We start from the raw sequence: 16891 nt of genomic DNA, 5'->3' as shown, positions 1-16891 counted from the left end.
AAAATGTAAACAAAACATTACAATAAGAAAAAAAATGAGTGCAGTAGCCACTGATCTATAACAGAGAATAGCCTATCATTATGTATAGCCTATTGATCGGTGGTAGTAGCCCAAAGGATGTCATGCGCTTGGTAACAGATGTAGAGGCATTTACATTTTAAAAACACAATGACAGCTTAAAAACAGACTTAATTAAATTTACTGTAGGTTTTTTAAACTTTTTTTTTATCTATGCAAACATATTTCTGTGAAATACGCGTTAGGTTGCACAGAAGAAAGCCGATTTATGACATTTACTGATATAGCGGCAGAGGACTGTTATTTTGTTGAAGGAACTAAAGATGACGTCACTGGCTCAGATTTGATAGACCAATCGGCTGAAAGGGGCGTGTAATGACCGCCCACATGTGGAAAACGAGTTTTGAAGTCGTGTTTCCTCCTTCTATCCGTGAACGAAAATCGAGTCAAAATCTCGTTTTTCCGGTTTTTTTAACAATTGAAAAAACGGGAAACGACCGTTTTCTCGTTTCTGCGTATTTCATTTCAAATTGGAAAACAAACTATCAAAACGTACACGGACCTTATACACATTTGTGTCCTGATATGTCACAAAAACGTGTGCACACACACAGGCCGCTCTCTGGTTCATGTACACGTAGGAAAGAAAAATCACAAACGAGATCTCTATCTCAGAAATTAGATTAAATGGAGACTTCTTCTGCAGTTTCTCACTGTTCTCCTCAGTAAAAGACCCCATCTCACATTTCTCCTCTAGACTTTCTGAAGAGAAACTCTCTCAAACTGTCCTCAGATTAAACACTAAATACTGTAATCAAACATCAGAGTTGTCAATATGAACTCAAATTCTTACATAAATTGAATGACTCTATCCTTACTGTAAGTAACTAATTTGTGTCTGTTTCTCCTTAGGATCAGTCATCTAAAAGCATCAAACACATCATCAGCTGCCTGAATCGCAGCATCTGCAACTTTAATGTTAATGTCTGCAGTTTCTCCTGATATGTGGTCTTTGCTGCTCTCTTTTGGATAGAGATATTAAACAAACTTTCAGCTCTCTACCCTTATAAAAACACTAGATGGCGCAATAAGACCATGTAAAACACCCTGCACGCGTTTATCGTATTAAAACATGTTTTATTTAAAATTAGTCTTTATATTATGATCATCTGAGCTATTACCGTATGTCTTGACGGGTGTGGATGTTTTATTGTAATAGCCTCGCTGTCTTCAATGAGCAGTTTCGTTTTCTGTTGTTAATGTGTTGGACTTCCGTGTTTTCAGTGATCATGCTGGTTAAAGTCTCTCTTCAGCTCAGGTATTCTCGCGCTGGTTTAGCTCAGTGGTTACTTCTCATCAACGCTGTTCATGTCCGCGGGTATCCGATGGCCGGAGCTTGAACCACGGGCACTGTCCAGCGTTTTACTTTTATGATGCCATAACAATTTTAGTCTTCTTTTAACTGACATTAAATGTTTTTGGTCGCACGTAGGGTCAGTTAAATGCAATATAGGCTATAAAAAGTGTTGGCCATTGTGAAGCTAAACTATTTTATTTTTCAGTTTTTTTCTACATTTATAGATGTCTAAATTAATAATTAGCCTATTCATGTGCAAGGTGAGTAAAACTAAAAGAAAATAAAGGGCTCACAAATTTTATATTAGGCTAATGTTTTCAATTAAAGGATTAGTTCACTTTCAAAAAAAAAAAAATTCCTGATAATTTACTCACCCCCATGAGATGTTCATGTCTTTCTTCAGTTGAAAAGAAATTAAAGTTTTAGATGAAAACATTCCAGGATTATTCTCCTTATAGTGGACTTCAATGGACTCCAGATGGTTGAAGGTCAAAATTACAGTTTCAGTGCAGCTTCAAAAGGCTTTAAACGACCCCAGACGGGGAATGGGGGTCTTATCTAGAGAAACGATCAGTCATTTTCGAAAAAAATGTAAATGCATATGCTTTATATAAACAAATGTTTGCCTTCTAAGTGCTTCCACCAAAACTGCATTTCCGAATTCTCTAAGAAGTCTTATCTAGTGAAACGATTGGTCATTTTTGAAAAAAAATAAAAATGTATATGCTTTATAAACACAAATGATCGCCTTGCACGTGCTTCTGCTAAAACCGCACTTTCGTAGTCTTCAAAAAGCTTACTCTGTAGGCCTATGTCCTACCCATTCCCTATTCTACTTATGGAAAAAAAAAAAAAAAAACAGAACTGGCATTGCGTTTGTTCCGTAAGTTGAATAGGGAAGGCGTAGGACATACAGCGTAAGCTTTTTGAAGACTACGAAAGTGCGGTTTTAGCGGAAGCACATGCAAGGCGATCATATGTGTTTATAAAGCATATACATTTACGTTTTTTTTTTTTTTTTTGAAAATGACCGATTGTTTCTCTAGATAAGACCCTTATTCCTCGTCTGGTATCGTTTAAAGTCCTTTGAAGGTGCACTGAAACTGTCATTTTTACCTTCAACCGTTTGGAGGCCACTGAAGTCCACTATAAGGAGAATAATCCTGGAATGTTTTCATCAAAAACCTTTATTTCTTTTCGACTGAAGAAAGAAGGACTTTGGGGGTGAGTAAATTATCAGGAAACTTTTTTTTGAAGGTGGACTAATCCTTTAACTGAAGTGTTATAATAATCTCACAGGCTACTGGAAACCTGTCAGTAACTGAGAGGTCAGAGAAAGTTGTCATATTTTAGATGTTATAAACGACATTGTTTAGGCTATTACAGTATCTGCTGTCTTAATTTTTTTACACATATTTCTTTTCTGTTTTGGAGTTTCGATCTGGCCTATATGACACTTGACTTCTGTTAAATAAATTAACATTAGGCTACTAATAACAGCTAATATAAAAGTTGCACGATGAGCTCTTAATAGGGCCTATTCTTAGTTTTACTCGTCTTGCATATGAATACTTGTTAATTAGACAAACCAGTGTAGAAAATGCAAAAAACGATTTTAACAGCAGCAAAAAAATTTAAAACGTTGGACAGAGCCCGTGGTTCGTTCCCCGGTCACCGGTTGCCCAGCGGCCATGAGAGGGTTGACTTTCTATATCGGAAGTAACCACTGAGCTAAACCAACGCGAAAGCAGCACCTATCAAAACCGACTTTAACACAACATCAACACAACACACAAACGCGCATGACTGTTTCACAGTTGAAAACGAAAGTAAACAGCGTTCATTCCAAACAGTGAAACTTATTAGGCTACTTCAAGAGAAAACAATCATTAATCATCATTTTGATGCCTGTTTTTGAATATTAATTTTGTGTGAAATATTAATAATTGTTGTTTTTTCAGATCAACTGCTATAGAAGACAAACTGACATCAGAGTACATGGACAAGCCAAGAAGAGAGTATGTTTTAATCTCATATCACCCATGTTGTAGAGATTTTTGAATCGGGCCTAATGGACACTGATTCAATCAGTCTTGAAAGGAAAATGTTAGCAACATGTCCATTCCAGGTGGCTAAAGCTGCGTTCACGTCACCTCGTATTTACTGGTATCTTGAAATGACAACACGTGACGTTATATTCGGAGCTGTTCACGTCCTTTGACTGGGAATTAAGCGTTTCCATGGCACCACTATCAACGCCTAAATGAATCTACAGCGGTCAGGTGGTACAGCGGCCACGTGGTACATGTGGGAGCTTTCAGAAAACTCCCATCTTACAAGCTGTAATTACGATCTCTACGAGGACGTGAACGCTTTTTACAAGTTAGAATCTCGTAACTACAGGAATTACGAGGCCGCGTGAACGCACCTTAATTTCTTTGCTTCCTTTGAGTCATTCACGCCCATTTGTTTGTCGTGCTGATCTTGTGTGTTAAAGTCAGTTTTGATACACATGTCTCTCACGTCGGTTTAGCTCAGTGGTTACTTCCTTTCAATCAAGAAACGCAGTCTCATGGGTGACCAGGGATCGGACCTCGGGTACTGTCCAACGTTTTTAAGTTTGGTGCCGTGATATCTTGCTCTTTTGTTAGTAAATGTCTGTTGTTTAGTAATTAGGCTATATGGGTTAAATTGGGTTCGGTATGAAACTTCTCAGCATGTCTTGCATATTTGAAAGACATATGTTTTACGTTTAAATTGATAAATTCGACGTACTAAAAATAAGATGTAAGACACGACATATTATTTTTATTGCCATAAAGGCATAAAATTATATGTAGCATATATATATATATATATATATATATGCAACACCCCAATATGAACATCTGAGGGCGCTCAAAGACCATTTTTGAATGAGTCTCCAAAGATCCAAACAGCACACAAAAAATCAAAATCATAGGTTTAATCATAGCTTTTCTTTAATTTCTTTCATAAAAGCTTAATTATACCACCTCATTTGTAAATTGTTTCTTTATTATTTATTTTGAAAGTATTATTTGTGAACTGAGATTGGTGAAATCTCCCAATAGCAGTGTTGCGTCTCCTTATCTTTGTATTCTCGCATGTGAGTCTAGACTTTACATTCTGGTGTCTTTTGTTAATGTGATCTCATCCTTTTCAGTCTCTGTGTTTTTTATTCTCTTGAAATATATGAAAGGCCAATGTCACTTTCTCTCTCACCCTTTCTTTTCGTCTCTCTCTTTTCTTACTAAAGTATTCAACAGAGACAGACAGGGGTTTTGCAAGGTTACCGTGAGTGAGTTTAAATGGAGCTTGTGGTGAAAGTAATGGCACTCTCGCGCCCTGTGGACAATAAGCCGGCGGATGAAACGGGGCTTAAGGGCTCGTGTAATGCATGTTAATGTGACGGGCACCGTGAAATGCGCCGGGGATTATTTATCCAAAAACATTTGTATTCTTCTGTTGAAGAACGGCTGATCCCGGATAGCCGAGCACTAATCCGTCTCTCCGTTAATTAAAAAGAAGTCGAGAGCGGAGGAACTCCTGTTTTTTCAAATGTAATCATTTCTGCTGGAGCTTTACCATCTGCTGGAGGTTAAGTCTGACAGCAGATTGTATTCTGCGGTTATTTAAACCTGGGTGGAGGATTTCACCTCCCTGCAGAGACAAGACGGGTCAGAGGAGGCCGAAATGTCGGGAAACATAAGAATATGCTTGATATAAAAACAGGTTAACGTGGTTTGCTGGTCTCAACTAGTTTAGGATGGTAATTTGGCGTTCACCTGACCCGATCTAGTTGGTGTTTGACCCTGGTCAGCCAATCTGACTGTCTGACAAGGGTCTCAAACCCACTTGAACTTCAAATCAGAGTTGACCAGCTTGGTAAGAACAGCACACCCACTTTTAATGTTTTTTCTTCTTCTCTGTTTTCCCCAGCAGGGTTCTTCCCTCACCCCTCAAGATGTGCCTACAATGATGAACTATAAACTCCAACAATGTGTGTGTGGGCCTGCTGTGAGGGAGAGATTGTGTGTCTGACAGAAAGTCGTGCGCGTTCTTAATTAGAACATTCCTCCGAGGATGCTCGTGGGGAGCGCGCATCATCGACTGGTGCACAAAATGGTTTTAGAGTCATGAGGATTATCCATGAAAATTAAAGATTAGATTTGGGGGAACATGTGTCACTCCTTCAGAAGACACGATTCGGATTTGTCCCATCAAAACAATAACTTCTACAATCCATAATCTTATAAGTCACCCGATCTGTTTTGTTGCGCAGGATCATATGCGAAAATATGTCAGTAATCATATAGCTTGTGCTTACAAGAACTTACAAGACCAGCGGGTCACGTCACGTATACATCCAACCGCGTTCTTAAAGGAACGGAAAAGGGAGGGGAGTCACTTTTTGATGGGACACTGGCGGCAGTCTAGGCAATGAACAATCTGGTAATTTAATAAACATTTGTTTATTGATTGATTGATTGAGGTTGCTTGAAATCCACCTGGCTCAAAATGAATGAATATCTATCTATCTATCTATCTATCTATCTATCTATCTATCTATCTATCTATCTATCTATCTATCTATCTATCTATCTATCTATCTATCTATCTATCTATCTATCTATCTATCTATCTATCTATCTATCTATCTATCTATCTATCACCCCACTAAACAAGGTCACTACTAGTGTATTAGAATAACAAACTACGGACTGATGCTTTTCAGAAACGGAAAGTTGCACTGCCCTATAAAACGAAGCATTAATTCGTAGATTACTGTCTCACTTATTTCATAGTGATTACGCGCGCTCGGTAACTCTCGAGTTAAACGTGTCTGTACAGTGATTATGCTCCGTGCTCTCATGTCGCCGTCCGCCAATACGATCCCTCCCCACCACACACACACACACACACACACACACACACACACACACACACACACACGCACACACACACACACACCACCTCCCTCTCTCGTCTCACACACTCCTCAAAGCGTCTAACACACTGGAAAATCAAAGCGCTCGCCTCTCCTGCTCACACACTGCCTGCGCTGCGCGCAAAGCGCACAACCCAAAAGAGACTCCAAGTTTCCATTCTCTTTTAAAACGACGACTTTTGCACTTTTTAAAAAGATTTTTATTCCACTTTAGAAAATAATGTGAGTGCGTGTTGTGTACAGAAAATGTTTTTTGTTTTTGTTTGAGTCTTTCACAGCTGAACATGAATCTTCTCTGTGAACGCAGCTGAGAATATCTGATTTTAGGAAGATGGACCGGAGGCTTCCGAGGAGGCGATGGACGTTGGCAGGGCAGGTTGTTTGTCTGCTCTTGTGTGCGTGCGCTCTGGACCGGGTTTTGGCGCAGATTCGCTATTCAATTCCAGAGGAGTTGGAGCACGGGGCTTTCGTTGGAAATATCGCAGAGGACTTGGGCTTGGACGTGGCCAAACTGTCTTCGCGGAGATTCCGGATTGTATCTGGCGCAAGAAAACAATATTTAGAGGTGAATTTGGAGAACGGGATTTTGTTTGTGAATGAGAAGATTGACCGCGAGGAGCTCTGTGAACAAAGTCCCGTTTGTTTCTTGCACTTGCAGGTGGTTATTGAGAACCCTTTGGAACTGTACAGGGTCGAGGTGGAGATCTTGGACGTGAATGATAACGCTCCCAGTTTCCCGTGGAGCGAGTTTAATCTGGAGATCACGGAATCTGCTGCGCCTGGCTCCCGGTTCCCGCTGGAGAGCGCGCAGGATCTTGACGTGGGCTCAAACTCTCTCCGCTCGTACTTACTGAGCGCCAATCAACACTTCCTGCTGGACATTCAGACCCGTAACGATGGCAGCAAGTTCGCCGAACTCGTTCTGCAGTCGCCGTTGGACCGAGAGCAGCAGAAGACGCACGAGATGGTGCTCACGGCCGTGGACGGTGGTTCCCCGTTGCGCTCGGGCACGGCTCAGATCACGGTAACTGTGCTGGACGCGAATGACAACGTACCCGTGTTCGACCGCTCCGTATACCGGGTCAGCTTGGTGGAGAACGCGCCGAGAGGCACGCTCGTGCTCAAACTGAACGCCACGGACCTGGACGAAGGCGCGAACGGCGAGATCACCTATTCGTTCAGCGGGCACGCGCCTCTGAAGGTGCGGGAGCTGTTTAGCGTGGACTCTCACTCAGGTGAGATTCGGGTGAAGGGAATCGTTGACTATGAGAGGGCCAGCGTGTACGAGCTCTACGTGCAGGCGAAAGACAAGGGTCCCTCCGCCGTGGCCGTGCACTGTAAAGTGCTGGTTGATATTCTGGACGTGAACGACAATGCGCCCGAGGTCATATTAACCTCTGTGTCAACACCTGTTCAGGAAGACGCGCCGCCGGGCACAGTGATAGCCGTGATCAGTGTAATGGACCGCGACTCCGGAGAGAACGGAGCTGTGGATTGCCAGATCCCCGGAAACGTGCCGTTCCAGCTGCACTCCTCTTTTAAAAACTATTACACACTTGTGACCAGCGAGTTTCTCGACAGAGAGTCTGTCTCGGAGTACAACATCACCCTCACGGCGCGCGATCTGGGCTCGCCGCCGCTGTCCACCAGAAAGACGATTCTGGTTCAAGTGTCTGACATTAACGACAACCCGCCGCGCTTCATTCAGCCCTCGTACACTGTATATGTGACCGAGAATAACGCCCCGGGCGCTTCCATTTGCTCGGTGACCGCATTCGATCCTGACTCTAATCAGAACGCGTATTTGTCCTACTCCATCCTGGAGGGTCAGATTCAGGGCATGCCCGTGTCCACTTATGTCTCCATCAATTCCGATAACGGCAACATCTACGCGCTGCGCTCTTTCGATTACGAGCAGCTCCGGAACTTTCAGATCCGTGTGCAGGCGCAGGACGCCGGTTTCCCACCGCTCAGCAGCAACGTGACCGTCAATGTTTTTGTTTTGGATCAGAACGACAACGCGCCGGTCATCCTGTCACCACTGCCGAGAAACGGCACCGTGGCCACTGAGATGGTGCCCAGATCGGTGGACGCTGGATACCTTGTGGCTAAAATCACGGCACTCGACGCGGACGCGGGGCAAAACTCTCGCCTGTCATATCAGGTGCTGCAGGCGACAGATCCCGGGCTGTTCAGCGTGGCTCTGTACACCGGGGAGATCAGGACGATCCGCCGCTTAGTGGACAAAGATGCCATTAGGCAAAGACTCGTCATACTGGTCAAGGACAACGGACAGCCGCCGCTCTCGGCCACCGTGTCCATCATTCTCTCGGTGGTGGACAGCGTGCCGGAGTCGCTGTCCGATTTCGGTGACCTCTCGCTCAGCCCCCAGCCCCCGTCTAACCTCGCGCTCTATTTAATCGTGTCACTGAGCACCGTCTCTCTCATCTTCCTCGTGGCCATCATCGTTTTGGCGGCCGTGAAATGCTACAAGGACCACGACTCCCTCGGCGGCTACGCGCTCTCCTCGCTCGGTGCCGCGTGCTGCAGCTTCGAACCGGAGCCGCCCGCCGAGGTGTTCAAAAAGTCGAATCTCAACCTGCAGATCTCCACCGGCGCGAAAGTGCCCACGAACTGCGTGGAGGTAAACAGCAATCCTGGAAATCTCTCTCAAGCGTACTGTTACAAAGTGTGTTTGACGCCCGAATCTGCAAAGAGCGACTTTATGTTTCTCAAGCCTTGCAGTCCTGGCACACCGAGAAATAACGCGGCGAGAGGAGCGGACAACCTGGCGCTGAGCTCACAGAGCCGCTGCTCATCCGTGAACAACGGAGCGACTACACCGAACGAGGTAAAACTACATTCACCCTCTCTCTCTCTCTCTCTTTATTTAACATCCACATGTTCATCGAGTTATCAGTTTCGTCACTTTCGTGAAGGGCATCATTTGTGCACAGAACAGAAGTGTGAATTATGTATTTGTGAACGAGATTAATTGGCTATCGATTATCTATAAATACACAGAAGAAGAACTGGAGGGCGCTAATTATTTGATAAGAAACAGACCTCTAAAGTCGATCAATGACCTTGATTGACAGTGAACGAGCGTCTGTAGACAGCAGCATCTTCCAGAGAAACCTAGGACAATGCGCGTCTTTTAGCACTCTCTCCAGTTCTTCCTTTGTTTTCTGAGCTCTCTCTCTCTCTCTCTCTCTCTCTCTCTCTCTCTGTCTCTCTCTCTATATATATATATGTGTGTGTGTGTGTAAAAATCTTTTTAAAATGTTGTGTAACGGAATTGCTTTTAGAAATGTACAAAAAAGAACAATAAACGTTGTTTATTCTTTTTATTCTTTATTTGAATGCGGTCAGCTTCTTGTTCTAAAATATAAATTTGGTCAACTAAATGTCAAGGGCGGGCGCACACACACACACACACACACACACACACACACACACACACACTACAAGCTAATTATCCAGTACACAATGGCACACGGACGCGGACTGGTTTCTTCCATAATGGGGCTGGGAAATGAAAGCATTAGGGAGCGAGCAGGAGCCGATGGAGACGTGTCGCGCCTGTAGATTCTGCCACTTTGCCCTCACAGAATGAGAACCAGAGAGCGAGGAAGAAACTGTGTGCGTGTTCTGTTAATATCCACTAGGTGGAAACATCAGGCTGTAAAATATAAACATGCTCACTTTAGTTGTTATTCAATTGTCAGGGTGACCTGTTGGAGAGATAGGTGTCACCTTGCCGTAGGTCAGTGAAGTTCATAAGTAACTCGTCCATTGAGAGAGTTACAATTTATGGCGTCCATTAAATCTGTGGACTTTATGTCTCAGATAGAATATAGAAGCATCTATTATACCCTAATTACTGGGCAGGTCACTGGACAACACATTTAGGACAAATTCTGCCCTTGAGGGTATAAAAAAAGCTCAAACAGATTGTGTTCACTCGGAGCTCTTGAGCAGATCTTAAACAGAATTTCATCTGGGAATATATTAAAGCTCGAAAATTCGTTATAAATTCACCAGAGCTCCAGCGGAAAATGCAAACGCACAAGAGTTTCTAAAATAAAGCAAGAAATTAAATTAAATTGAATTCGTCGGACAGTTAAATGCGTTTTCGAAATTAATTTCCTGCCCGCTGCGGTTTCCTTTGAAGATTAAAATCGTATGTCGGTGTTCTAATTATCTACGGAAGGTATTTTGAAGAACCGTTCTAATAATAAGCTTACATGGAGCTCTCCTTATGAAAGTCTCTAAGCGAATTAATAGAGCGTGGAATCCATACTTTCTCTCTCTCTCTCTCTCTCTCTCTCTCTCTCTTTGACATGGAATAAATAACACCCCCATTCTCCTCCTCTTCCTCCTCCTCTTCCACCCCCGCCGCGTCTCTGAGGATGAAAGAGAAGACCGTGACTCTACAGTCATTGCTCAAGGCACCACAGTTCTGAAAGAAATGATGCGCAATTCACACTTTTGGCCACAAGGAGGCATTCAATATCCCTTTAAAGCTTGAGGAATATCTTTAAAAGTGCCTACCTGAACATCTGTAGCAATTGTATACAATAAAAACACTTCAATAATCTTTGCGTTATTTACAACTTCCACTTTTTTGTGTGTGTGGGTTATGGAAAGATTGTGATTTATCCTACATATTTGTTATACTGTATGCAATCATTCATTATTCTCAATTATGATTGTTCTATGTGTTGCAGCTGAAACAAGCAAACACTGACTGGGCCCTCACCAAAAATCAAACCTCCTCTCTGAAAAGGTAAGACACACATTTACTTGTCTATAAATGGGGATACACCATAGACTTCTATTGTTATATTGTTATAAAGTTAATAATAGCACAATATAATACAAACAGATATAAGTTTATAATATTAGTATAAGTGTTACTATAGCTCAAACAATAAAGCATGAGGATAGCAATGCTGAGGTCATGCATGAATGGATGAAATGTATACTTTGGATACAGTGTTTGTCAAAATGCATATCATGTAAACCCAAGCAGCCAAACTCTTGAAAATAACTTTTTTTTTTGCATTTTAGAAAATAAAAACATGTACATAAACATGTATGAATTGTTTTTGTCCTGTTAAAGACATACTCAGATGTTCCCAAAATGATCCTTCATGTGTGAATTTGTTCACATGTTCTGGAGTATCAAAATATCTCATTACCTCTCAGGTCAGCCTAATTTCTCATCATCTGTTTGCAGTTGTAACTCTGTGAACATGGATGGTACTCTGATGCGTAAAGCCATGCAGGCCGAACCAGAGAATTATGTGGGTCAAATGGCTGCCGGACAGTACTGGACCTGGGGAACCCGCTCGAAAGGTACAGCTTTCTACATCACATTATTTGTTCCTGTTAATGAGTCAAATTACAGACTTTACAGAAAATTAGCTATTTTAACTAGGTGATCCATGTTCAGATTCATGGTCCAAACTTTGAATCTGTTGTATTTCTGTGTAATAGTGAGGAATATATTATTCAGGGCTTTCTGCCTTTTTCGATTTGTGGTTAAAAGGTCTGTGGTTAATATTACTTGAAGAGACTTGCCTTTTTTTTTTTTTTTTTTTTTTAATTTTTATACAATAACAGTCATACCTCAGACCTTGATCCAGAGTCATTTATGCATTTAGCAGTTAATATGAAACAGCAATTGAATGATCTGACATGAAACTGACTATTCAAAGAAGAAATAGTGTTGGTGTAGGAGCTACTAAAGGTATTGCTTTCATTAAAGCCAGCGAATTAGGTATAAACCAGTACTTTAAATTATGTCATTGGGCTCTGGTGTAGATGTTCAGAAATCTCTAGCATTTACACTACCGTTCAAAAGTCTGGAATAATAACGTTTTTTTTTTTTTTTTTTTTTATGTTTTTGAAAGTCTTTTCTGCTCACCAAGGCAGCATGTATTTTATCAGTATTATTACAATTTATAATATTTTTTTTTTACTTAAATGTATTTTAAATGTTATTATTCCAGTGATCAAAGCTGTATTTTCAGCATCATTACTCCAGTCTTCAGTGTCACATGATCCTTCAGAAATCATTCTAATATGCTGATTTGCTGCTTAATTATCAATTACTATTGTTACAATCTCCACTTTTTAAGTCTAGGGGTTAAGGGAAAAAGTAACAAAAAATGAAAGAGACCATGGGGAACTTCTCATCTCCAATCCCAGCTCAAAGAAGAAACATTGCCAACCAAAGTTCAAACTAAAGCATAATTTATTAAAAAAAAAAGAAAATAGGAAACAAAAGCTTCAGGAGAGAGCAAGGCCAAAATAATAACAGATCCTAAATAAATTTTAATCTTCTAAAATTACCTATAACAAAAAGAAAATGAAAAGAAAAACAGCAATTACAAAGAAAATGGTACCCACCTCCCTACATGTTTCCAAATAACAGAAAACAAGTAAAATAATTGGCAGAAACAAATCAACATGTTCAATTTACACTTAAGATTACTTACTTAACATCAAAGAAAAACTAAAGAAAAACAACAATTGGCAACATGTCTGGGGTAGAAGAGAAGAAGTCCACATGGGGAGGAAAACCTCCAAATCTCTCTGCTTGCTGTGTGTCTTTAGGCTGCTTTTATTGCTGGCCCTCTTCTTGCTTGAGCCAATGAATGAAGTAACGAGGATGTGTTTCCAATCAGCATCTGAAGAGCATCAGATCAGCAGAGAAAGAAAACAGAGAGGGAAATGTTTGAACTAAATTGTCATATACAATATGCTAGTGCAAGTATATAACAATTAGTTCAAACTTTGACCTGTGGAGGGCAGTAATACACTTAGCAGTATCTACACTGCCGGAATTCTAATAGAGAAGAAGAAGAAGAGAACTAGTTCAAGATGAACATTTATGGTTAAAATTTATAAAAATTTTAATTTTTTTTTAGAAAATGAGTGATGGTTTCTCTTGATAAGACCCTCATTTCTCGTCTGGGATCGTGTAGAACGCTTTGAAGCTGCACTGAAACTGTAATTTTGACCTTCAACCATTTGGAGGCCATTGAAGTCCACTATAAGGAGAATAATCCTGGAATGTTTTCATCAAAAACCTTCAAAAAAATTTCTTTTCGACTGAAGAAAGAAAGACATGGACATGGACATGGAAAGACATGAGTAAATTATCAGGAAATTTTCATTTGAAAGTGAACTAATCCTTTAACTTCTTACCTCAAACATTTGAACGGTATTGTATCACGCTTTCCACAAAAATATTAAGCAGCAACATTGATAATATTAAGAAATGTTTCTTGAGAAGTAAATCGCCATATTAGAATGATTTCTGAAGGATCATGTGACACTGAAGACTGGAGTAATGATGCTGAAAATTCAACTTTGATCACTGGATATAAATGACATTTTATAATATTTTACAACAGAAAACAGTTATTTTAAATTGCAATAACATTTCACAATATTCCTGTTTTTACTGTATTTCTGATCAATTAAATGCAGCCTTGGTGAGCAGAAGAAACTTCTTTCAAAAACAGTAGCAATTACTCCAAACTTTTGACTGGTAGTGTAAGTTCTCTTTTTCTTTTTTAACCATCCAGAGTACCGGATGCATTCTCCAGCAGGGGTTTCTCAGAGGGCGTGGACGCCTCACTACACACCCCAACACAACCCCACCCACCACCTGCAGCAGCAACAGCAGCCCACGGCGCAGACCCACCCGCACCCTCCACCGGACTACCAGCACAACGTGTACATCCCCGGCACGCCCTCCGGCTTCTGCACCCTGCGGCCCAGCTACCGCAGCGAGCTTGACGTCCACAACTCTTTCTCCACCTTTGGCAAGAAACGTAGGTTCATCTCTCCCAGCAGCTATGACCCGCATGATGACACGGGGGCAGATGTCATCAACAATGACTTATATAATGAATAAAACAAGACAAAAGGACCTAATCAGTGATGATGAACAAAAAGAGTGACTTGTTATTGTTACCAAAGCATAGCACTCATCATGTAGTCTCAGCATCCGGTGGTTCGCTCAAAGACCGCCACAGTCTGATGCATATTGCACATGCAATGCAATGCAACTTCCATGATTTGGGGTGTACAGGTTTGTATTAACCAAACTGGGGGAAAAAAATGATGCCAGTGTAAAATTATGATCACTGGATTTGCCATTTGACATCTTTGAAAGCTGTTAAGAGTTGTTCAGAAGTGGAACTATATAGTCCACTTTGTTTTCTGTCTGTGAAAGTATTATTTTTAGCAGAAAAGAAATCCTTGCCACAAAGTTTCAAAAACATCTCCCCTAGTTTCTTCTGTTTTCCATACAACCATAGAGTGCAACAGTGCTGCCCACTTTTTCAGTGGAGTTTGTTCAAGAAGTATTTTCCCCATTGGGATCTTAAAGAAAAGTCTTTGTTAAAAAGTTAGAAGCCATGAACCAAAACAACCAGCTACAGGGTGAATCACAACATTACAAATGTTGATTTGAAGCCAAAACGTATTTAAAAATTGGACAAAAAGTCAAATGTCTTTAAGGAGGGAAAGAACTACAATCCCATGAAGCATTGCGGATGACATAATTGAATTAAATCATTGAATTATATATAAAATTATATATATATATATATATATATATATATATATATATATATATATATATATATATATATATATATATATATATATAATTTAATATATAATTCAATGATTTATATATATATTAGTGCTGTTAAATCGATTAATCACAATTAATCGCATGTAACAACAGTTTGTTACACACACACAAACACACACACAAACTTTTGTTACATGCGATTAATTGTGATATACTATATACTACTAAATATATATATATATATATATATATATATATATATATATATATATATATATATATATATATATACACACACACACACACATATTATGTAAACAAGCTTTTATGTTACATGCGATTAATTTTATTTTGCAATAAATGTGAAATATGTATATATTTCACATTTATTGCAAAATCACTTTTTATAGTTTGAGAGCATAGGGAGATTAACTTTGTTTTGCAATTTGTGATGCTTCATGGGAGAATGCAGTTGTGATTTTCTTGTTGCGATTCTCTGATTGGAGGAGGTTTCGCTGCAGAATCTTGGGTAATGTAGTTTTTCACCAGGACTTCAGCTGTTGAACACAATTATTTCAAAAATATGTTGAAATAATGTGTTATGATGGCTTTAACAAAAACATATACCATTGATTAACAACCTAGTAACTCACAGTAGGTCTTTAAAGGTTTATAAGTAATGTTTAAAAATGAGTTCCCCTTTAGAGAACATGAATGGGATTTTTACTTCCAGAACCCGACTGTTACATTCTATTTCAGATGAACCCCTCCCTATAATGGCACATAAAAATAAAACAGTTGTTAGTTGCTTTAGAGGTTGGCCAGTTCTTCCTGTCCAAGCCAGACTACTTGTCATGTGACAGGCAGGGAAAACTAAATCTCTATGATGTCACAGTGACGCTATGATGGTTTTGTGAGTCACCGCTGTGCTTACACTCAGTTTTCACTCACATTGTGAACATTTTGTAAACATTATGGGAACTTTACCCTTAAATGTTCTCTGGACATTCTGAAACAGGTAGTAACATTTAAAAACATTAATGTCCAATTAAAAAAAAAAAAGTTCCATGAACAATGTATAAATAACGTTTTTGTGCTAACATTTTGAGAACATTGTTAAAGACCGGATAACTCTGAACAAACCTTCAATTGATGTTACTGGAAGAACGTTTGTTCGTAACATGCCAGAACATTAGCCAAAGTACTGAGAACGTTCTCTGTTAGCTGGGTAGGGCATATGTCCTGTCATATGGGCCCATTTTACTTTACTACAGAGGCTCAGGATAGGATTGTGACAATAAACAGATATTGAAAGGAACTTGAATACGACTGTACATGCTCACAGAGAGACGAGCAGCAGACTCTTATGATCCCACTGAAGCTAAGAAACTTGCTTGTCCTGTTATATGAGGGACAGAATTAAACTGTTTTTAAATATGTTATTATTATTATTACTTGTAATTGCATCTGCTTGGTTAGCTCAGTCACACCAGGCCTGAAGGTCAAAGGTCATTACCATTGAGAGGCCTAGCCTGAGATTTAATACAAGACTGAATATCATTATTATTTTTATATTTTCCTACTGTTATTACTTTGACAATCATTTCAGCCAAAATGTGATTATTACACGCCTTTTGCACACAGTGTGAGCGTATAAATCAACACAGTGGTCATGATGTGGCTGAATTATGGGCTGGGAGAAAGTGGATGCTCACCAAAATGAAAATGATCAATTCAACATGATTACTCATGTAGGAATGACTGGATCCGCATTTAGACACACATTACTGCCTCATACAAGAGAACAGGATGTGAAAGTCCATTCATTCCAAATATGTACATACAAATATGAGAATTAAATATTTTTTTCTGAAATAAAACTGCTGTGTTGTGATTCGTATTTTATAAGAAATATATACGACTACAG

At 40.0% G+C, this 16891-nt stretch overlaps 1 protein-coding gene across 1 annotated transcript; it reads left to right on the top strand.

Moving 5' to 3' along the window:
* Positions 1-4327: 4327 nt before the first annotated feature.
* Positions 4328-14933, top strand: si:ch73-233f7.1 (uncharacterized protein LOC100537710 homolog). Its single transcript, XM_048202727.1, has 4 exons — positions 4328-9195; positions 11075-11133; positions 11587-11705; positions 13946-14933. Exons 1-4 carry the CDS (start codon positions 6676-6678, stop codon positions 14275-14277), a joined length of 3030 nt encoding a protein of 1009 aa, XP_048058684.1. The 5' UTR covers positions 4328-6675; the 3' UTR covers positions 14278-14933.
* Positions 14934-16891: the final 1958 nt, after the last annotated feature.

The sequence above is a fragment of the Megalobrama amblycephala genome, linkage group LG9 (assembly GCF_018812025.1).
Source record: "Megalobrama amblycephala isolate DHTTF-2021 linkage group LG9, ASM1881202v1, whole genome shotgun sequence".
In the NCBI taxonomy this organism is placed as follows: domain Eukaryota; kingdom Metazoa; phylum Chordata; class Actinopteri; order Cypriniformes; family Xenocyprididae; genus Megalobrama; species Megalobrama amblycephala.
This window is presented reverse-complemented; position numbering and strand designations above follow the sequence as displayed.